This window comes from Sinocyclocheilus anshuiensis, unplaced genomic scaffold (assembly GCF_001515605.1).
Source record: "Sinocyclocheilus anshuiensis isolate Anshui unplaced genomic scaffold, SAMN03320099.WGS_v1.1 scaffold628, whole genome shotgun sequence".
Classification (NCBI taxonomy): domain Eukaryota; kingdom Metazoa; phylum Chordata; class Actinopteri; order Cypriniformes; family Cyprinidae; genus Sinocyclocheilus; species Sinocyclocheilus anshuiensis.
This window is the reverse complement of record NW_015555750.1, coordinates 775,653-800,281: the sequence shown is the minus strand read 5'-3', so window position 1 is coordinate 800,281 and position 24,629 is coordinate 775,653. Positions and strand designations below refer to the sequence as shown.

Genomic DNA, 24,629 nt, shown 5'->3' with positions numbered 1-24,629 from the left:
TTCGCTTATCGATTATACTGAAAATGAAATCTGTGGTCTTCAGTATTTTGCATCAATGCCCTGATCACAGTGTCAGGGTTTATTTTGCAAGCTGGATGTACCGCGGATGGATGTGTAATGATTTTGATTGGTCAATCATGCCATACAGTGGTATGATTTTCCTAATATTCACCATTGTCCATGACAACGCTGAACAGCAAACCAAAGCTACTTTCACATCTTTTGTCCCTAGTGAACAAATAGTATACTTAAGCACAATTTATTTGTATGTACTTTAGTATAATTAAATGTATTTGTGACACTACAAATTGGTATACATAAAGTCTGTTGAATTGGAACAACTAATTTTGTAAATGTATTTTAGTAACGCAAAAGCAGTGCAGAAGTTGAACTAAAGTTTTTTTTTAAATGTATTGTTTGTGCTAAAGTTGTGCTAAATATTGTGCTAAAGTGGATCTATACCAAGTATACTTAAGTACACTTTAAATATCCACTCTTGTATTTAAGTTTTGAAATGCAGAATTCACTCAGCATAACTTCAAATGTAGTTTGGTGACATTACAATTGCAATTCAATTACACTAAGAGTGTTGAACATACATTAATATTATGCTGATAACAAACTGAGGTCATACTATCCTTTACTTTTAGTGACTTTACTACACATTGCAATTGCATTCCAAGTAAACTTGAAGTGTGTTAATGGCATCATTAGTGTGTGCTTCTAATGCAATAAATTAATCTTTATAAATAATAGCACAGCTTAAGAGAGTCAGTTAGAGGGATTTGTGCTGTAGGCAAAAGTTGCGTTTGGAAATTCTACCCTTGCAGCACCTGTAAGCAGAAACATTCTATGTTTCAATTCATACTTCTCATTTTCGTTTGTTTGCCCAAAAAGACAGCCTTACCTAAAATAAAAATAAAAAAATAATAAATTACACAGCATCATCTTAAAATAATTTCATTATTCTCAGATTTGAAATACATGGTGAGACTTGTATCTTTTGCTGCAATGAGTTTGACTCTAAAGGTTTCTTTTGAAAAGTGTGCCAAATCTGCAACACAGATTCCTAACAGTGGGCACTCCGGTGAGTTCGGATGTTTAGCAAAACCGCAAAAAACAATTGTTGGTGAATTCCATTTCACAGCCCGTGAAAATAAAGTGAGGAGAGACTGGCTTATCAAGCCCCCTTCACTGAACATACAGTAGCCTATATTTAGGCCTATGTTAAAATCACATTATTACAATACTTCAGACACTTTTAAGGGCCAAAGGAACAAATAAATATCAATATACAGAATGTGCCATAGTATTAGGTGAGAACTCATACAGCAGCCTTGTTTACTTTAATGATATCACAACATACAGTACAAACAATCCCCACAGACAAACCTTAATATGGCCTTCATGCATCTACAGGATCATAAGATGCTTCATTCATCCCTTACAGAGACTAGTTGTTGGGTTGAGTGAGCATGGACATATCATTGGGGTTATGAAGTGGCCATCCTCTTTCAAAGGTTTCATCCTGTTAGTTTATATTATATATGGGTCTGTCTCTGTGTGTGTGTGTGTGTGTGTGTGTGTGTGTGTGTGTGTGTGTGTGTGTGTGCGTTTGTAGGTTGTTTTAAGTATTTTTTGTGCCCAGAGAACACCATTATGAAAATCACTTTTAACAAGTTTCAGACATGTTGTAGATGGAATTAAGAACCTAGCCAGTGTACTCTCTTAGCGATGAATATATATTTAATTCTTCCCCAATTGCATTTGTAAAAGGTATACTATTTTACAAATTAATTTGTAGTGCACTAAATTTGTGCTTGATGAAAGCATTAAATAACTACATTTACAGTGTATTTTCAGTTAGTACATAGACATTCTAAATATACTTATCATGAAATAAAAACATTTTAAATACAGTTAAAATGTAGTAAAAAAAGTCAAAATTCAGTATATTTACTTTTCACTAGGGATATCACACCTCAGATTTGTTTCATACAAATGCAACTGGCACTATCTTGTCGTGAAAATGACCTCAGAGGACTTCTAATATTAGCCCACTGTAAATTGCGCCACTTTCATGGCAGTTCTTAACTGTTTAACAAATTGGTGGCTAATTCATATGAATTTGTTTTCTTACAATCTGCTTATGCATCACTGACAGTTTACATGAATCACATTGTACGACTTCATGCCAAATCGCCAATTCATAATTAAGTTACTTTTCTCATGCGATCAGGTTGTGCATTGTAAGGGATCATATTTTCCTAGCAGAAAAAATTGCATAATTTAAACTGAAATCAATACTTCATGTCCATGTATTTATTTATTTGACGAGTAGTGGAATTAACAAGAATATATACAATCATGTTGTCATTGTTATAGGCTTAATTATTATAGTTTTCAAAATGTTCACAGCAGAAAATGTTTAAAATGTTTTCAAAAATGTGAATAAATATTTTTAAAAATCATAGCAGCAAATGCTGAAAAAGTTCACAGATGTTGTTTGAGATTACAGTATGAGTAATATGTGAGTGTTTACAGTATGAAATTGACTGAATGAATAACATTATTGCGAAACTGTGGGGTTTTACTTAATCAGTGTGTCCTGATGTGAATCTTTGTCAGGTATACAGGATATACCAGCTCATGTGAACGCCGCCCCCTCCTCAGGCCTTTTGATGTGGCTCTCCAGACAGCTCATGCACCATGATGCACCGCTACTTATCAGCAAGCTTATCATCATCATCAGATGTTTGTCTAAATGTATACTGACAAGAATGTGCTTGTCATATGCTCCATTCCTAAAAATTAAACCTATGACCTTTACATTGGGAAAACACGTGTTTGTGGTGAGTCTAATTATATTGCTTCTAGGGGACTTTTTATGTTACTGTCATAATACCTTGCAAAGTCTTTTCTCATGCTCTTCAGCTACAAAATTTTCTAGCAGTTCTTAGATACAGACAGACAGACAGATAGATAGATAGATAGATAGATAGATAGATAGATAGATGTCACATGAAAATAATGAGTAATCCACTTATTTGAACGTTGTTTTAAACAATAAATATTGAATATTTGTTCTGTCAATTAAGAGCTAAAGTACTAAAGATTAAAAAAAAATACTCACCACTTTTATGATACTCAGCACTAGACCCATTAGCAAAGAGCAAGGCAAGGACTACCAGATGATACACACTCCAGCTGTTCATATTAAGCTCCTCTCTCAGTTACTTATCAATGAAGATGTCTCAGTCTCTAGAGCACAGAGGAAAAGGTGACACAATTTATAGTTCCTGAATCACCAAACCCTGCTGTTCCTCCACTCGTTTCCTTTCCATCCTCTCAACCTCACTTCTTACTCAGTTCAGTGTAGTATGAGGGAGGGCTTTAACATTAACTCTGTCACATCGGTGGTTCTGCTTTAAATTCTTTCTTATTCACTTCACATTCATTTCTTGGGACTCCAGTAGATTCTTGGTAGAAGTTGTTGTTGGTGATTTTACCCAGTTACACTCTTAAAAATAAAGGTGCTTCACAATGCCATAGAAGAACCTTTTTGTCTAAATGGTTCCATAAAGAACTTTTAACATCTGAAGAACCTTTCTGTTTCACGAAAGGTTCTTTGTGGCGAAAGAAGGTTCTTCAGATTATAAAAAGGTAAGAAAGAGATGGTTCTTTAAAGAACCTTTGACTGAATGGTTCTTTGTGGAACCAAAAATGGTTCTTCTATGGCATCGCTGTGAAGAACCTTTTGAAGCACCTTTATTTTAAAGAGTGTATGGGAAACGTTATGTTCTTTGAGGCTACAGAAGAGGACTTTAATATTTTCTTGCTTTTTCTAAAAAGAAAAATTTGCTGATGTTAAAAAGAACCCAAGGGCTTCACTTCTAGTAATGGATGATAGTTAAAACCAAAATACTAACCTAAAGAATTTATAATGTAACATCACAAATATGTGAATTTAATCACCAAATTACCATACAGTCAACAGAACAAAGTTAATCAATTCTAAACTGGCTATTGATAAGAAGTTGGTTATTTGCTGAAATCAAATGCAAAAAAAAAAAAGGGTATATAATTATTGGTGTCAATTTGTTTCTTCTTTTACTTTATCAGGGTGTTTTAAATGTTATACATTGATTGATATTTGTCAATGTTGTGGTCAACATCTTTATTGTATTGTTAAAAGCGCTATATAAATAAAGGTGACTTGACTTGACTTGACTTGACTTTAATCAACTCTATCATTTATATGCTGGATCTTTTCCCATACAGTTTTATCTCTCAAATTTGATTTTATTATTTATGATTATTTGGTATTTTCCCACGGTATAAAATTTACTAATGCTTTTTTTGTCTAGAGCAGATTATCAGAAAGTCTAACCACAAACTCTTGATAATGTAGAGTTCAAGAGCAGATAGAACCAACCACAGATAGAGGGAGGAAGAGAACAAGGGTCAAAGAGATAACCAGGCTAAAACATTTCACTTACTATTTTTCTTTTACTGATTTCTTTTTGCGAAATCAGTAAATAATTTAATCTAATCTTTTGCCATCTTTTTAATAAGATTAATTAAAACTAATCCACAGGTTCTGTTCTCAAAAAGCATACTTAACATTTAAGAATCAGGGAGTTTCCCAAAAGCATCGTAAGCTAACTATGATCACAAGTTCCGTTGAATTATATGTAACAATGTAACTTGCAACCATAGTTGCTTTAGGGAAACGCAACCCCAGGTTGATACTATACAAAACACTTGGGGTCTCCAAATATATAAAATATATAAAGTTCACTAAAGTTCAAAGAGTTCACTCTTTTTTATTGGTTCATTTATTTATTTTAATCTTTAATTGTATTTTTCTATTATTTGTTTTACTGGGTAAATTTGAGAAAAAATATTTTTTTAATGTTTCTATATGTTGAAAAATGTATATAAAATCCACATTTCTGAGAAGTGCATCCCTATATGTGCAACCCTATGGCTTTTGATCAAGTCAAGAGAACATTAAAAAAATGTAAGGGCAAACTAAGGAGTTAATTTGGAATTTTCAGAATACTACTACATATTCATAAATATTCATTCATTCCTTTTATATTGTACATGTATACATTCTAGAAGTCTCTGACATCACAAATACTGTCTTAACAGATCATGAATGTATCCAGGACCATAGTTTCAGATATGAACTGCATCCCACTGTTCCTTCAAGATCTCCGCACTTGTAATACAGATTAATGAGACTAGTGCTCAGCATTTATGAAACGTTGAATGACACTGACCACACCAATCTTGTCATTTCAATTGTGCCACAGAGAGGACGGATATGTCAAGGCAGGGAGTGAAGGGGAAAAGAGAGCATCATTCAAAAGATGAGGATAAATCTTTGAGCAGCACTCGATTCCGTCTGGGCTGCAGAGCAGTTCTCCCCCTCTGGGAAGGGCTGCGTGTCTGCAGAGAAACCGAGCTAAGACGAGACCTGTCAGGAACAAAGAGCGAAATTCCAATGATATGTTTAGCTAAAAGGGTGAGAGAAAAGTGAATCAAAGCAGTGCAGGATCAAAGAAACGCTTCAGTAAAGTCAACTTGGCCGCCAAGAGACCAGCAGGGGATGCATATGATTTATAAGTTGTTCTTCAGAACCTTCTGATGTTGAAGAATTGATTGTTATTGTTGCTAGAGAGAAGAAGAGGGAGACGTGGGACTGAGGTGGAGGGTCACTATTTGTGCTTCAAAAGTGGAGCTCTGTGATGTGTGACCGTTGTCAAACACTGGTCTTGAACAGAGGCACTGGAACACGTCAGGACCAATAAGGCACTGCAACAAACGGCGGAAAATAAAAGCTTTTGTTTGCTTTGACCAGACTTACATACAATCAAACAAACAGCTTTTGAAAGTCAACATGACTGCGAGTGATGATCAGTGGCAGTTTGTTTGAGTCAAGGGCACGGTAAAGGTCAACTAAATGGTCAATGTCAACAGTGCAGAGTAGTTGCGCTACAAGAGATGTCATGCTTTCTGATCTACCGTTGCTTTGAATACAACTAATCACAACTTGAGATTTACAATACATTCTAAGTGCATCTGCATAAGCAAACCTGCAGAATTCCGTGGATATTCAGATTAAGGGCCCTATTTTAATGATCTAAGCGCATGGTCTGAATCTCCCATTCCCTTTAAGAGCCAGCTGCGCTTGCACCATGGCGGATTTTTTACATGGCGTAATTTCCGAGAGCAAAGACTGAACGCTTCTCCAGAGAGGAAACGGATCTGCTCATGTGCGAGGTTAAAGCGCACGAGCAGACCATCTACGGGACAAGCCGGATTCCACCAAAGCCCCCTGACAATAATACACAATAATAATCTTTTACATTGTAATCCTTTCAATCTCAATATTTGGCATGTTTGTGTGCTGCTGTGAGTCCCTGTGTGTGTAATAAGCGGAATGTACACGCGTTGTGGACTCGCCCATAGGCGCATATTATGCGCTCTTTAAATAACAAAAAATATTGTGCCATTGACTTTAGACCAAATCTTTGAATGTCTAATAAACATCTAATTTCAAAAAACTTGCACTTAGTCGGATCCAGTTGCGAGATCTTGTGAAGTGTGCATATGTGACCTGCATGATCGCGTGTACTCTGCGTGATCCGTGTGAATTGAATACGGACAGGAGGAGAGTTCAGCTTGACTGGAGACACGCGATCGACAAACTTTAAACTCGTGATTTTAAATTATGCAGTGCTTTGTGCATTTGCCCACTGTCATTTCATGTCATTTTCACTGTGTGTTGTATGTAAAATTAGGATTGACTGACTGAGGCTGCTGCCAGAGCACATGGGATTTTGACCACAACAAACCTTGGATCTAGCGCATACCTCAGTGCAGTCACATTTAGTATCACAGAACACAATCACTGCATTACGTATAACTGTGCTTTAGCTGTGATATTCGTCAAAGGCACAAGTTTTGCTTTTTTCACAAGTTAAGTCAAAATGGCTTTAGAATTTCTCAGAACTGTGCATTATTTCAGAATGGATTTTAAAAACACAAACAAACAAAACAAATATAAAGAGAAAGAATTGCATGCTTTTTAATGGTAAGAATATGTTGAAAGTTCATGTTTGTTATGATTCTTCTCGACCTGTTTCTTCTAGCAGTTCATCTTACTTCTCACAACCATTACTGTTTCATTTTCATTTCAACAGTGCCATCAAGTGGACTTCTTATGTCTACTTCGTAGTTGTAAATTCAGGACAGAAATATAAATGCCCACGCATAATTCTTTTATTGTGTAGTAATAAAAATAAATGCAAGTATTTGGATTTTCACCAAATTCCAGTGAAAATGTATACGAATTCTCTGATTCATACAAGGATAACACAGATAATGTTTTAATTTCATGTCACATGTTGTCAATGAACACATAGTTTTCCAAAGTATCAACATGTGGAAACAATTGTACATTTCCTGTTATCTGAAGAAAGTTAATGGTTTTAAACCAGTCATTTTAATATCAAAGCACTTAACACTAGTATTATAGCCTAATTACTTGCAGGCTGGCAAGTCCAAACCCCTGTCAAGGTTGCATTTGAAAAAAATTACTTAATATTTATCTGACATGTACAGTATGCTTGGAGTCGGATGAGGCAGTTCACATTACAGAAGATTGCTTTGTATTATGGCCATTTTAGTAAATTACATTGGCCTCTGATCTCTGCCAGTTGATTGACTTGCATGGTTTTCATTATAAAGACGTACAAAGTCTGTCTGTTGATACTAGTAAACAAAATCAGAGACATAATAGAGAGACTGTGTCCAGCTGTGCTTAAGATTGTAGTTCAGCTTGATTACAGAGGCTTTGAAATGCTCTAGCCGAGGAAGACAATAGTTTTGCTGTTTTTGCTCACCCATTCATTATTGCCATGTATGGATGCTTATTACAAACAAAATATTAAGTTTCAGTGAAGGTTGCTCTGTTAGTAGGCCTATATAGTATTGCCAGAAATGTAGCATAGCGATATTTTTAGGTAATAAAGTCTAATGTAGGCCTACAAGAATAATGTATTGTAGGCTACAGACAATTCGCTATAATGTCAGGCTGACTGATTATTATCTCACTGATTACAAGGTCAGACACTAAATAAACAAATAGGCCTACACGGACATGAAATATCGATTTGTTTGAATTATTTTACAATCTTACCTGTGTCATGTAGGCCTAAGTTTCTGCTGAAGAAAGCAGTCCGCTACAACGTACGAAAACAGCCGGCCTAGCAACAAGATAAACGTTCATAGTCTATTAAAGGTAATGTTCATGAGGACATCTTCACTACAGTCAATTACTGTCTGAGACTTAAGACAGCACCACTTACTGAGACAGAAGTAGGCCTAGGATTGGGAACCGAGAAACGGTTCCGTTTTTTGAAAAGAACCGGAACCATGAGCTATTTAAGTTTCGGTTCCGAAAACGGTTCTGGTGCGACGCGTGACCAAGCGCTGTGAGCTGCCTTGCGCCGGCGTTTCCCGTAAAGGATGTTACAAACAGAAATAACAGAAACGCCGCCCTGCCTCTTTTAATAACTGAGCACGTCGTTTTCCACGACTGTACGTTCCTGCCACCGCTAAATTACATTATATTTGTCCCATATATTTCATTAATATACATACTGACTTCAACTTGGACCACTTAATAAATAGACTGCTATTGTTATGTATGATTGTTTAGTGTACAGGTCATTTCAAGAGTGAGAAAGTGATGGAAAATATTTATTTTCATGCATTTTAAATGTTTAAAAATGTGGGAACCACTCGTTGCATCACACCATCTCCTGACTGCATTATTTATTATTTGTAAAATAGGGGCTTTATGGAGTGTGTGTATACATGGTTATAACAGTTAATATTTCATTAATTTAGAGAAATTAAGATTTAAGTGTCTTAGCCCTCAAGGGACTATTTGGCAAACCAGCTTATTCCTGCTAGAAAAGCAAAATGTTATTGATTTGATAGTGTAAAAAACATCAACTTTGAAGCACATATGATTGATGGACTATAGCATTACTCAACATTACTTACTACCTTACAGCAACACTACATTCATGTAGGTAAAATAGTGGAAAAATTATAACAGTTCCTTTAAATTGAACTGGAATCGGAACCGGGAATCGTTAGGCGAAACTGGAACCGGAATCGGAACCGGAAAATTTCTTACAATACCCAGCCCTAAAGTCAGAGCCAGACTGTTAGTATTTAAGTACAGTAACGAAGTAAAACTACTCCGTTACTGTCCACCACTGGTATTTAATGACAAAAGAGCGCAAGTCCGCTTGTGCTAGGCTACTAAGTTGAAAATGGCGCGAATTTACGTCAATTTTAAAAAATAGTTTAGTTGTGTTTTAATGGTGACATTTTTGTCCTTAAATGTGTAACTTTTTATAGGGTGGATTCAGGTAAAGTGGGCCATTTTTCATTTTGAGTACTCCAGACAATTTTATTTTCAGGTAAAGTGGCCCACCCCTTATTTATCAAAAATTATTCTGAATCTTAATTAAAAACACGATTTATTAACACCTATTAACTGACAAACAGCCTATTTAACACCATCTAACAAATCTAAAAATATATAACCCACAGGTTATGAGTAAAATGAATCATGTGTAAATCCTCATCTCAATTCATGTATGAAATTCAAAACAACTGAAAGAACATGTTGTGTTGACATTCAATTTGATTAATCGGAATATCAGAATATCCATAAATCAGAATATTGATAAAATTAACTCTACAATATGTTAAAAATGTGTCCATAACACAAGAAACAACAGAGTAAAAAATTTATAAGAGGAACATTTAAAATGGTAACCATATGTAAAAATGTTTTTTTCTATATTTTCTCTAAACACTTTAAATTAACTTTAATTGTGTCCATATTTTAAAGCTTTATATTCTGCTTCTACATTTTACTACTCTCATCCTTTCTTCACTCCACAGATTGAACTTCATGTCTTGACTTCCTTTCTATTCTCTTTCCGTTCCTTCATCTCTGACTTGAATTTCCTGACTGCAGACTCACTTGTTTTAAAAAAAAAAGTAAATTATACATGTCAAGTAGCCAGTGAATGTCAATCTATTTAATGAATTTGAGTATAATTACTGAAGGTTAAAGTTCAGCCCACTTTACCTGAATCCCACCGGCCCACTTTATCTAACACATTCTGCTAATTTCAGCAATATTTAAACACCTTACAAGAAAGCTAACAGATTTTTAAACATTTTGTTCTTACCATTTGTTAACTGTATGGAAACAAAAACAGCAGGAACTGTCCCAATAATATTTGTTTCCATTTAGTGAGCAACCTTATCATTTAGAAATGTCTTATTTTGAAGGGTTTTCTACCTTCCACCATGACACGGTCCTCCTTTGAGGTATGGCCACACCCACCAGTGTCATATTGCATCAACCAAAACTATTTGATCATTTAGAGAAATAGTGTCTCTTTAATTAAGAACCATTGTTATGCTCTGAAAGTACAAACACATTGAGCACAGTACAATCAAACTTAAATGGCCCACTTTACCTGAATTCACCCTATCAAGTGTAAAATGCGTTTATGAAAAGAAATGAAGGTGAAATGTTAAAATTCCAATAAAAATACATTTTGGCTAAATGCTGTTTGCATTAACACAGCCAACATAATAAAAACTGAAAAAGATGCCAATTAAGGAGGCCAATATGGTTACATTAATGAGCAGGGTTTCCGTGATTGATTGATTGATAGGGAATATTGTGAATCTGCCCGCTAAAAGCCACAATCAACCAATAAGAATCAAGAGCACATATTTGAGAGCACAGTGTAATGATTATTATTATTTATTTTTTTTAAAAAGGGGTTAAATATCTAAAAGTAAGTTTCATAAACGTTGAATTGCCACAAACCCTAAATAATTAAAAATGAAAATCATGAAAGCATGGGGTAGGCTATTCACTTTTATAGAATTTACAAGCATTCTTGGTGTTCAAACACCACAGCAAGTAGTCTTACAGAATTTCTCTCCATGTGGAATAAGATTACAATAGCTCTGCATGCTAAAAATGGTATAATGTTTCAGTGTCATTACTGAACTCACAATGTCCTTCCTTACTTGCCCTCACATTTCTACTTCTAAAAGCGGGATCTACTTCATCAAGATCAGCCTGACGCAACCAAACACTGAGACTGACAAGAAAATGACCATGAAAATATGACTCCCCTCATTATCCAAGATGGAAAATTCTTAAGCAGACTTCCAAAAAGAGAAATCATGGAAATACACTTTTCGTGTCACATAAGGTCTGCCTGTGAAAGCCACACATTCTCTGCTGGAACACTTTTCTAGGCTCTCTTTCAGTGCTTAGACACATAGAGGGCAAATCTGTTGTGAATTAAAGAGTCATATTTAATACGTCTATGATTCCATCGGACACCAGCTCTCAGTTGGTTTTTCAAGCCCAACTTGAGAAAACGTTTAAAGTGTGGAACGTTATTCTTTGTGTTTGAACTCCACATTTTTTTCTTGAGAGTGATATTGAATACCCTTGTTACCACAGACCTTGGCTAAAAGAACTGAAAAACTGTGCTGAGCGACTACAAGAACATGGTACTGAATGAATGCAGGAAAAAATGCCGTTGTGCCATCTTGAGGAGGTGTTGTGGTATTGCATGGTATTGATGGCTATGGCTCAGATTTCTGAAGCAATATTATAGATAAAATCAATAAACTCATATATATATATTTTAAATAATTTTGAGCATAAATATACAACACCTTTCCCTTATATTACCAATTTTAGAATTGTATCTGTAATATTTCTCTGACTGCTTTCTTTTAATAAAATATGGGTTATTTATCATTAAAGGACAGAGCATTTTCAAAACATAAAACCATAGCAACAAACAAAATGAATGAAAATTATTAATTGCTTTTGGCATCTAACACAATTTAACCAAGACCACATCTGTGTGGAGAGGGTTTGGTTAAAGCTTGACAAAGCTGTGTGGTAAAAGCTATTCTACTATCTTTTAGCACATATTTTTAAACAAACTTCTTGAATTCATCATAAAGCATGATCACAAATGCGCCCCCCATTCCTCTGAGTACATTAGACAGAGCCCCTTTGAAGAAAGCTTTTCCACCCTCATCACGAGCGATCTTTCTCCAGCAGTCAAGGGTTCCAGTGTACATAATATCCGCTAGGAAAACAAAAGACAAAGGTCCTGAGTTGAAATAAATGCACACTTGATGGAGAACAGTGCATATGTTTGAGTGTGTCTGTTGTATACCTCCTTTGCGCCCGGACTGCATCATCATGCGACGCCGCACAGTGTCAAATGGATAGGACACCACGCCAGCCACTGCTGTCACAGTTTGTGCAATCATCCAGCTGACCATAATGTGGGTGTTCTTAGGGTCGGGAAGCATGCCTGCACAGCACCACACACAATGATGCATGCATGTTTCTTATATATTTGAAGAATTGAAGAACTGGCTGTGTGAATTTGACTTGAACTGGCCATATCACAAGTTAAATTCGAATGACAGAAAGAGGAATTGCAATTCTGAATACTAAATTGTAAGTGTAAAACACAGGTAATGCATTCTGGGAAAAGAAGTGATCTTTCACCCTGGTCCCCAAAAATATAATGACATATAAACTAAATACAATCTTTTAAAGGTGAAATTTCAAGCATCTCTATCCATAAGACCTATAAATCTGAAAACCTCAGGGCTTTTAAAACTTTTTTCCCCCAAAATTTTAAAACTAGTGTTGTTATTGTAAGTAAAACTAGTTAAAGTTCTAAAATTACTAAAACTCAAATAGAAATAAATGAAAGCTAAACAGAAATATAAAAACAGAGCTAATAAAAAAATGATAAAATCGCACAATAAAATTACTAAAACAAACTAAAATTAAAATGGAAACTGAAAATATAACAATAAAATCTAACTCAAAATTTTAATAAATACTATAATAATATATAAACAATAGTAAAATAACAGTTTCAAACAAGGCTTTGTCAAGCCAAAATTCAAAGTTTGTATTTGCTTTTGTAGTAAAATCAATGTTATTTTTTATTGACAATTGTTTTTAAATTAAATTCATAAAAAACCTCATTTAAAATATTAATAAATATAATATAAATGAACTATATTATATAAATAATATAATACAAATTTAACATTTTCAAATAAGGCTTTGTCCATCCCAGATTTAAAGTTTGCATTTGCTTTTCTAGTAAAACCAATGTTATTTTTATTGAGAATTTTTTATTAAAAAAAAAAAGTACTAATTCAAATTATGAATAAATACTATATCACTAAAACAACCCTGTTTCAAACAAGGCTTTGTCAATCTAAGATTCAAAGTATGTATTTGCTGTTCTACTAAAATCTATTATTATTTTATTCAGATTTTTAAATTCTACTTCAAAGCATTCAAATTGAATTCAGCAGTTTGTTTTCTTCCTCTATTCAAATGATTTCAAAATTTAAGAAATACACTGGAATTTGAAAGGCAGTCTCAAATCAATCCTGAATAGCGCACAACCCTGAAAATCACATCATCTGATGCACAAACCTATTACCTTTAGCAGTGTCATAGACTCCGAAGTAGGCGGCCCTGTAAATAATGATGCCCTGGACAGAGACGTTGAAGCCCTGATACAGACCCCGCAAGCCGTCTGACCTAAAGATTTTGGCCAGGCAGTCAGCCAGCCCATTGAACTCTCTGCTGCTGCCAGCTTTGCCGACATCTGCAGCCAAGCGGGTACGAGCGAAATCCAGAGGGTAGACGAAGCAGAGGGAAGTGGCTCCTGCAGCTCCACCGGAGGCCAAGTTGCCAGCGAAGTATCGCCAGAACTGTGTGTGCTTATCAACGCCACCCAAGAATATCTGTTTGTACTTGTCCTTGAAGGCAAAGTTGAGGGCTTGTGTGGGGAAATAGCGAATGATGTTGGCTAGGTTGCCGCGCCAAAAGGAAGCAAAGCCTTGTTCCTTAGGAATCCTCACAACAGTCGATAATACCTTTGTACTGTTTGTCTGCACTGATCTGCTTGCTGGCATGTTGTACCTATAAAGTGAAACACAAAATACTGTGAGATAAATGATATCTGGATTGATTTTTTGTCATTTGATTGTCCTTAAGCAATATTTTAAATACTGAAAACTGTGAAATACTATTACCATTTAAAAGAACCTTTTTTAGCAGTTTATATAAAACTATTTCTATTTTAACACATTTTAAAATGCTATTTATTTCTGTGATGATGCTAAAGCTGTATTTTGAGCAGCCATTATTTCCGTTTTCAGTGTCACATGATCCTTCAGATATCATTCTAATATGCTGATTTGCTGCTCAAGAAACATTTATTATTATCAATGCTGAAAACAGCTGCGCTGCTTAATATTTTTATGGAAACCATATTACATTTTCCTAATATTCTTTGATGAATACGAAGTTCGAAAGAAAAGCATTTATTTGAAACATAAGTGTTTTTTTTAACATTATAAATGTCTTCAATATCACTAAATCTGCTAAATCTACTGACCCCAAACTTTTGAACAGTAGCCTAGCATATCACAGTTTCCACAGAAATATTAAGCAAAAACTGTTTTCAACTTTGATAATAATATGAAACGTTTCTCCGGCAGCAAATCAGCATATTAGTATGATTTCTGAAGGATCATGTGACACTGAAGACTGGTAATGACTGCAGTACATTCAGCTTTGCTATCACAGGAATAAATTAAATATATTACTTCGAATTATAATCATATTTCACAATATTACTGTTTTTACTGTATTTTAAATCAAATAAATGCAGCATTGGTGAGCCTAAGAGACTTCTTTCAAAAACATTAAAAAATCTTGAGGATTCCAAACATTTGTATGGTAGCATTTAGTTCTGACATGATTTTCTTCTGATTTTAGATGCCCTTCTTGGCAAAAATCTGCCATAATGCATAAAGTCTGGACCTGCAACATGAGACCAGACTGCAGGGGGCAAGATGTGCCACCCAGCCAGCTGCTGGAAATTCACGGTTTGGCTTTAAAATACGGTACATTTGGGTTACTAAAATCTATAAATTAAGATCCACGTGAAAGAATGCCAGAATAGAAACTAGGTATTAAAATGACAATTTAAATGTTGAGATCCTCCAGGGACGCGGATGTTGCAGACAGACAACTCAAATATGGCCTCTGAAGGACAGTCCGTTCGCATCTTTATAGCCACAAAATAATTCACGCTATTCTTAAATACGAAAGAAAGGGGTTTATAAATTAGCATGCATCACGGCAGAGTGTGTTAAGAGAAGTCGAGATGTTGATTCTCACCTGCAGCAGCAGTTTGACTCTCTCTATCGGCGCGACTGCAGTTTTGGAAATAGCCGCTGCGACCCCACCGGCCAAGAAGTCTTTAGCAAAAGAAAGTGCAGCATCAGCCATGACGATAATATTTAAGCTTAGTGTATTATAAACACAATATACTGAACGTGCTGGCAGATGCAGGAGGTAGAAAAAGTGATGAGGATGCTGCGAAGGACACACCGCGCTAAGTCTCGAGGTTTCTCGCGATATTTGCTCCCGAATTACTAGGGTCGAGTAAAGACGCTGTGTACAACACAGAACTTACATTTTCATCACAAGCTATATCTATTCATTAATAACTTCATAATTAATTGTCCATTACATAATATTAGTTACAATTCTAAATGAGATTTGAACTGTAAACCAACATACAAAACCAGTACCAGTGCCAATTATAGGCCTACCTCTGTATAATTACTTTTTACTTAAAACCCTCATAGTTAGATAGCTCTTGAATCCATTCCCTATATGACTACAAACCCCATTCCTCCATATAAAAAACTAGCTAAAGACAAGAACGCTGTCTTTTGATTCAAAACCATATTTAATTCAATATACAACATTCACAGTTAAAAACTGTTTCTGGAATTAATAATAATCATGTACAAACACTTATTTCGAGCATTTAGGTCAGAAACGTTCATAATATTTGAACACAGCTAAAACATTGAGCTAGAATAAGTCAACTGTAGTGTTGCCAAAATGCTGCAGTCGTTATATCACTCAAGTTCTGCAGTCTCAATGGATGCTGAAGAACAGCCTAGTAATGTTCTTTTGTCATTTGGGTCTTCTTTCACAAATAGCATGGCATCCAGCAGGTTGTCCGTGTGTTTGATGTGTTTGGGAGTGAAGCCATGCTTCTCCAGTACGTCACTGTATTCGGTGGGGCTCCTCTGCTTTCCTTCTGTCATACTGAGAGCTTGCAACAGGGCTCGGCTTGGCCTTTTCCTTTCCTCATCCAGGAAGATCTCAGACACCAGAAGCCCACAACCTGTTTGGTAGCAATACATTCATAAACCAAACATTTAAACCCTTGACCTTGATTTAAAAAAAAAAAAAAAAACAGTAATTTTGATGACTTCAGATGTTTACAATTCGAAATGCTTTAAAGGAACAAGTAATGTTAAGATAGAGTTTATACTGTAGGCCAGGAGTTCACAAACTGGGATGAAGATACCCCCAGGGGGCGCTAAGGGGCCATTTGCACAGGGATCATCATATTATTAGAGGGTCCTTGGCATCAAAAAGTTTGATATTTCAGAATCAGGCTTACACATTAAGAATTTAATAATGTCACTTTTTAAAGCACTTACCTGGTGTGCACATTTTGGACAGTTTACTCAATAATACGTGCAGTTTCTCATCAGACCAATCATGGAGGATTCGTGCAAGAATATACAGGTCTGCTTTAGGCAGGTCATCTTTAAAGAAATCTCCTATCGTGCAAATAAAAGAAAAACAAAAAGTGAAAAAAAAAACAGTCAAGAATTTCAAAAGGCCTTTTGCACATTACTCAGGATGTATTTATACATGAGACAAATACACTGTAAAATTCTTCATTATAAAAATGTTCACATAAAGTCTTCACTGACCTGCAACAAATGACACTCTGTCATCAGTTTCTTTAGGCTGAAAGTGGCGTCTCATCTCAATGACTTGTGGCAAGTCAAATACAATAACCGACAGTCCAGGATGCGCTTTTGTAAACTCGTATGCCATGGCACCAGTGCAACCTATGTGAGAACAGAATGCTTTTCTAAAATGCTCATATCATAAAATATATATAATTCATAACTCTAGACTACACTTCAGAAGTTTGGAATTTTCTGATGTTTTTTAAAAAGTTTCTTATGCTCAACAAAGTGGCATTTACAGTATTTGATCAAAAATACAGTAAAAACAGTAATAGTGTGGTGAAATATTTTAATTCAAAATAACCATATTCTATTTCAATACATTTTAAAATGTAATTTATTCTTATGATCCAAAGCTGAAGTTTCAGCAACCATGGCTCCAGTCTTCAGTGTCACATGATCCTTCAGAAATCAGTCTAATATTCTGATTTGGTGCTCAAGATAACATTTCTTCATATTATCAATGTTGTAAAGTTGTGCTGCTTAATATTTTTGCAGAAACTATGAAACAGTTGGTTTTTTTAGGATTCTTTAATGAATAGGAAGTTCTAAAGAATAGCATTTATTTGAAACATAAATTTTTGTAAATGTCTTTACTGTCACTTTAAATGCAATTTAATGCATCCTTGCTGAATTTGAATGTATTAATTTCTTTTCCTTTTTTTTCTTACTAACCTCAAAATTTTAAATGGTAGTGCACATTTATTTCATGTCAGAATCAGGTTTAAGTGAATTTGCAGGACTATCTGTCTGTCCAAACAAAGAAAGAAGGCTGAAGATTTTGGAAACACTATTATTTTTATGATTCCATTTAGTTACTCTAGTGTCACCAAAATGAAACCCTTCACCCTTTACGCACCTTTAAAGTTTCTAACATTTTTTGTCGGTGTGGAAAATTAATTCTAGCTCTAAATTTAGGTCAAAGCAGGTAAAGAGAATAAACAGGATACAATAAATACAGATGTCCTTGGCATAAAAAGCCCCTGAGAGAATTGGTAATTAGAAGCATATATAATTTGCATAACAAGCTTGCAACTCCTTTTCAGATAAGCAACTTTTGAGAACAAGCTTTCAGAATAAAATATGCATGCACTATGCTCTAGTGAAATCTCAAATTATGCAAGATAGCAGCGAGATGGTGGTTTCTGCACATCTTATCTGTGCATTCTCGCGGTCACTTGCTCACGTCTCAATGGGAAGTCAGGCACGCAATGTTTTGATCCAGTTTTTTTTTTTTTATGTCTCAGAGTGAGGAATGTTGAATAATCCTGAACGTTAGAAAAAAAGCTGTGAGAATATGTTCTTTTATTGATTTTTTTCTTTAATCCATATTTGAATTTAGTTTCATTACTTTTTAATATTTTATTTTAGTGATTTTAACATTTATTTGACTTTGAATTGACCTGATATATTAAGGCTGTCCATTAAAAAAAAGTTATAGACTGCATTTGATTAATCAGTATATCATGAATTTAATTACCTAAAAATGAACCAATTGATAGCCTTTATTTTACCATCTGTCTCTATTTTTGAGGTAAAAAATCATATACCTCCAATGTCACAAGCTGTTTTGTAGGGAGAAAGTTCAAACGCTGTTGCCACATCTTTTCCAGTCACCCTTGCGATGCTGTGCATTGCATCCATGAATCGTATCTTAACTTCATCTTTACTGTAGAAGGCATCCTAGAAAACAACAAAGCAGTTCTACTTAATACTGAAATGTCAATAGCTTTTGAAAATGCATGATCCATAGGTGATATAAGCAGATGCGTTTAACTCGCGTTTACCTGAAACACCTCCTCATTCTTCTTCCCAAACGCTCGCTCATGTTGGCTGGTGCCCTCCCTGACAGCGTTCTCTAGATGGCTGAAGAGAGGCCACACCATATCATTGCAGTGGAGAATGTATCCATTCAATGACTCTGGGCTGTCTGATACCAGGAAGCGACTGGCCTGTTCTGTATTTCTATACACTGCAACAGACAATAAACAATGTTACATTCACAGTCCACCTCCAGACATGACAATGAAGAGAACATGTAATAAACAATCAGTAGGAGGAAATGCATGTATGCGAGTGCCTTGCTGAACAGAGAAAGTGCTTGTAAGTTATAAATGGACAATGAGCTTAGAGGTTTCAGAACTCGCATTTAGGAAAACCACATGCGATTTCTACGACAGTAACACCATTTATGTGAGTAAAACGGCAGTACGTAAATCTTACCACTGGTATTTTGCTGTTTGACCCATTCTAGAAGCCCTAAAGAGACAGCAGCTTCCAAAAGCCTCTCAGTGCCTAAAACAGAGGCGTTGATTTGGCCAGCTACCTCTTCTAATGTCAGACTGTTAGAGCTGTTCAATACATCAAACACCTTCAGTTTGGATGCTGTGAATAGAGTCTGATAAACAAATGCATTGCAGAAAAGTTACCACACATTTCACGCAAACCATTTGTATTTTAATGGTTCATGTGTACAAATAACAACCTAAAACCTACATTAGGTTAAAATAGTAAAGGTGTAGTTCACACAAAAGTGAAAATTGTTTATTTGCTCATGATGAATCTATATGCGTATATACAGTATACCTATACATATGCTTACATATACCTGAATACCTATATGCTTTTAATATTGATGAACACAAGGAGAATTTTTACCAAATTTGCACTCTGGCATAAGTGGAATTAATGAACTATTCTTTAAAATTGAAAGAATCATGACTACCTTTGAAGCTTTGAACCCATTCAGTAAACTGATGATGCTGTGGGGGATGTGCTGTCTGCTGCACTCCATCCCAATCACATTCTGTTCTTGCATTGACATCCGACAATCTTTACCATTTTCCAATAGCTCAACCTCCTCGTTTGCGGCACCTTCAGACAGACTGTTAACCAGAGTCCAGGCCTCATCTGATTCCCGTTTGACCTTGTGGGCTGGACTTTCAGGTGGGCTGTTAAAAATCAATCCCAGCTGCTTGCAGAAGTGGTTAAGAGGGAAGCCTACCACATTAAGGAAATCTCCTTTCACATACTCTACCAACATGCCACCCAAAGCCTGGATCCCGTAACCACCAGCCTTGTCCCTGTCAAGCACAGATATGTCTGTCAGTCTCATCACTGATAAGAATTTGCACGGCAGGCGAAATGCCAGAGTACAGAAAATGGATTTATTTACTCAAAGTGGACTCCCTTACTCAAAAATGTACTTTGTTGAATTTTCCCTTGTCATTATCAACACGTCAAAGCAAACACAAAAATGACTAACTCTATAAAGGTCAAAATTCCACAGGTTCAACAAGTTCAAATTTACTGAACATGCTCAGCAAACGTGATCACAGCCTTCAATGAATTTTGCATATGAAAATCAATGCACATAAACTCGCATGGGCTCTCCACTGTTGATGTATTCCCAGAGCATCTCCTCGGATAATTCTGCAAATTTTACTTTTGTCTCTTCATAAAAATCAACCACTTTGTAGTCTGTATCTGAACCTGCAAAGAAGAATGATTAAACTTTAAAATGATCTGTCTATTTTACAAATACAAGACTTTAATTGTAAAAATAATAAATACATTAAACTTTCACATACCACTCTTGTCATGGCAGAGCACAATAGCTACACCCGTGAAGACGCTATGTTCCTTACCACTCAACCTGAAATACAATCATTTCAATATATTTTAATTTCTGCATGAGTGCAATAAACGTCTCACTTTAGACAACCAAAAAATGAAAATGCACCTAGAAAGCATACGGTAAGCATCTTCTTTATCTGTAGGCTTCTCCAAGATCAAACCATCAACTGTCTGAGGATGAAAAGAGAAGACAAATTTAACAAAGCAATTTTCCGGACAGAATATCATATGTAGAATCTATTATATTGAATTATACAGCTACTTACCACAACAGTGTCTGCTCCAATTACAACATCTGGACTTTTCAAGTGTTTCTGAATCCAGCACATATACAGTTATACAGAATAAAGGGGACATTGTAAATGGTCAGAAACTAAAATTGGCTTGCTCACATACAGAAATATACAACTTACAAATGGCATTCGGTGAGCCACTTCCAAAGCCTTCTGTTTGGCTGTCTCCACTGCATAGTCATATGGGTTCTTAAACAAGGATTTGTCCAATGTTTCTTTAAACCAAGAAGGAACCACCTCGAACCGTAAACCCTGCCTCATCAATGCAGAAGAAGAAAAGAGAAAGCACTGATCATTCAAAGTTCATTGTCCATGTAAAAACCTAGTAAAAATAACCCAAAAACTTACAGCATTAGATAAAATCTCCAGACGTCGTGGAGATGCGCTTGCCAGGACAACAAGCTTTCCACTCAGCTTGGATATTACTGGATTTAACAACATGTTACACCTCTCCTTTCTGTCACTTCCAGAGGTCTATCCTGGGAATCGAGAGAAACATTAGCTTATATGCATGTCAAAAACAACAAGTTTAATACCTGAACATGGAGTTTAAGCACATGGCTCATAAAGCAAAGTCATAACTGCATATGATTGCAAAAGTCTGTGTTCTCCGGGACAGTAACCTCGATAATGGTTGAAGGTGAGCTTGACCACAATTTGTCCAGATCATAATTTTCTTATCGTTTTTATTTTTTTAAAAACAGAAAAGGTCAGTCGAATAAGGACAGTGTAGTTGCATTAGAAGTGTATTTAGTCTAGATATACAGCAGTGTATTAATTAATGCAAGAACTTACCGTGACGAAAAGCTGGAAATTAATTTATTCGTGTTTTGACATTAATACAGTCAGGAGTAGCAAATTACACACATATAAAATAGGTAAAGATTAATTTATCTTTATTCTTTTTAAGCATTTACCTGGAAAGGCTTGCTCCACTCTACTCTTTGCGCTTCCCGAAACGTAGTGCACTGACGGCAGAGATCCTGAAGAGGCGGAGTCTACCACGCACGCACATGCGCAGTTACCTGTCCTGATATAACGCCACGATACTTCTGCGTGACCACGTGTAAATGGAGTGTAGTTTCATTTATTCTGGACTTGTCATTATACTGAACAACTTTGGAAAAATATTGGTTCATTAATTAATGATATCCAGCAAGATGTATCTATTACTTTCAAATAAATTATTTTAGGACATTATGAATCTGACTCTAAAAGCAATGCTTGTTTTGTTATCAATTTAAATTCTTTTATTTTTTTATTTTTTTTTTTTTATTTTTTTTTTTTTATTTACCAACAACATACCGCATTTTCTTGTTTTTTGAAACAATTTAAAAATGATCTAAACACCATTTCATTGTCAGAAAGTAAGAACGCAAGTAGAACTATTTCATTTTGCAATGACTTTAATTTGTATGATATAATTGATAGTTAAATGTCTTACCCTCAAGTTCTTGTTTTTGTCTTTTACTTTTTCCTACTTTTTCTCTTGTAATCTTTGTTTTCAGTTGACATAATGTATATTATTGATACTTTGTGTATTATGTACAAACATCTTTTAAATGTCAACTCTGTAGTCTTTCCTTGCATTAATAAAAAAAAGAGAAAAAAGTAAATGGAAAAAGTGACTGTTGTATCATCATGACAAAAGGCACCAATATTATATAAAATGTTACATCAGTAGTTACATTACAGGTATGTGGCTAATTCAGTTCGAATTCACACTCGGAACTAAGTTCAAGAAACTGCATTGACATGGTAGCATTGCAAAATTTGTTGTTGTTTTTTTAATCAAGTTGTGGGCTAAGATGAGATGAGTTGCTCACCTAAAGAGTGATAGTACGCCTCCAAATGCAAGAAAAATGTAAAAAAAAAAGAAATAAAACATTTCTTAGAATACTCAGTTTCTTATAAACCTTCTCATTACTGGTTTATGGATATCTTAAAAAGAAAATATATTTTTTTATTTAAAATACAAATGGGTATTCCCCAATGACTCAACATAGCCTATTCATTGATATGATAGCCTACAGCTTACCACTAAAATTGCACCAACTCTTTTAATTATTTCTACATCCTCTTTTCACTGGCTGGGATTTCTAAATTGCCTAATGTAATGCCTAATGTGCTGATGTAATGTTATATGGAAGCCTGCTACAAACTGAAATTAGAAGAATGCGTAGGGCCATACAAATATGACAGTAATAGTGTGACCATATGTCCACTGTTTCCCAGACATGTCCTGACCGAGATTTCAAAATTGGGGGTACAATTGGCTCTGTTTTCCTACTGATGGCCGCTCTACAGTCCTCGTACATTATATGTACATTTATTTACATTGCCTTGACTGTTCTCTGTAGATCCCACTTTCTTGTACACTATGATGTGCAATGAATACTATTGGTCAAACTAGCTACTTTTCAGTCATTATCTCCAAGTATAAAAACAATAAGAAAACAAAGCCAAAACCTAAACAGGTGATTTAGAAAATCCCAGCAAGGGAAAAGAGGATGTATGGTCATCGTACTTAGAAATATTAAAAGAGTTGGTTCAATTTTAGTGATAAGCTGTATCATAACAATAAATATGTTGAGTCATTGAGGAATACCCACTGTATTTAAATAAGAAGTTCTATAAAAATATCCATAAACCAGTAATGAGAAGGTTTATAAAAAAAACTTAAAAACTATTCTAAGAAATTATTTATTTCTTTTCTTTTTAAGTTTGTCTTCATTTGGAGGCAACTCATCTCATCTTAGCCCACAGCTATCGATTTGAGAAAAACGATTTATGATTTATTTTTACATTTTGAGTAATCTTAATCCAGATCATTTACATGGTTTTATGCATTTACATATGCATTATTATATATAATAATAATCCTGAAAAAGTAAATTTTTTGTAACTTATTTCAAAAAGTGAAACTTTCATATATTCTAGATTCATTATATGTAAATTAAAACATTTCAAAAGTTTTTTTTGTTTTAATTTTGATTATTAGAGTTTACAGCTCATGAAAGTCAAAAATCCAGTATCTCAAAATATTAGAATATTTCATAAGATCAATAAAAAAAAAAGGATTTGCAAACCAGAAAAGCTCAAGTTCTTTAAAGTATGTTCATGTATAATTAATTAATAATTAATTAATTACATCTGTATGCCTGTGCATGGCACTGCAGAGGCACTACTGAGCCTTCAGCTCGACTGTATTATTGGATCGACTGTTTCTCATCTTTCTCTTCAAAATATCCCATAGATTCCATATGGGGTTCAGGTCAGGCATGTTGGCTGGCCAATCAAGCACAGTAATATCATGGTCAGCAAACCACTTGGAAGTGGTTTTGGCACTGTGTGCAGGTGCTAAGTCCTTCTGGAAAAGGAAATCAGCATCTCCATAAAGCTTGTCAGCAGATGGAAGCATAAAGTGCTCCAAAATCTCCTGGTAGACGGCTGCGTTGACTTTGGACTTGATAAAACACAATGGACCAACACCAGCAGCCGACGTCACGGCACCCCAAATCATCACTGACTTCGGAAACTTCACACTGGACTTCAAGCAGCTTGGATTCTGTGCCTCTCCAGTCTTCCTCCAGACTCCAGACCTTGATTTCCAAATGAAATGCAAAATTTACTTTTATCTGAAAAGAGGAC

General features: G+C 35.2%; 1 protein-coding gene and 1 pseudogene across 1 annotated transcript; both read right to left on the bottom strand.

The window, feature by feature from the left end:
* Positions 1-11,554: 11,554 nt before the first annotated feature.
* On the bottom strand, positions 11,555-15,729 carry LOC107673690 (ADP/ATP translocase 2-like; annotated as a pseudogene).
* A 220-nt stretch (positions 15,730-15,949) lies between these two features.
* On the bottom strand, positions 15,950-21,971 carry asmtl (acetylserotonin O-methyltransferase-like). Its single transcript, XM_016467397.1, has 14 exons — positions 21,896-21,971; positions 21,327-21,457; positions 21,099-21,230; positions 20,952-20,999; positions 20,792-20,856; positions 20,640-20,704; positions 20,433-20,541; positions 19,775-20,132; positions 19,273-19,447; positions 18,837-19,021; positions 18,600-18,732; positions 17,008-17,148; positions 16,729-16,851; positions 15,950-16,406 (listed from the first exon to the last, which is right to left on the bottom strand). Exons 2-14 carry the CDS (start codon positions 21,417-21,419, stop codon positions 16,135-16,137), a joined length of 1,899 nt encoding a protein of 632 aa, XP_016322883.1. The 5' UTR covers positions 21,420-21,457; positions 21,896-21,971; the 3' UTR covers positions 15,950-16,134.
* Positions 21,972-24,629: the final 2,658 nt, after the last annotated feature.

Excerpts from the sequence above, each read along its gene's own strand:
- asmtl (XM_016467397.1), bottom strand. The coding sequence starts at position 21,419 with ATGTTGTTAAATCCAGTAATATCCAAGCTGAGTGGAAAGCTTGTTGTC. Across the intron at positions 20,542-20,639 it reads GCTCTGCCATGACAAGAGTG|GTTCAGATACAGACTACAAA; the intron begins GTATGTGAAAGT and ends TCTTCTTTGCAG. Across the intron at positions 18,733-18,836 it reads AGAATGAGGAGGTGTTTCAG|GATGCCTTCTACAGTAAAGA; the intron begins GTAAACGCGAGT and ends GTTGTTTTCTAG.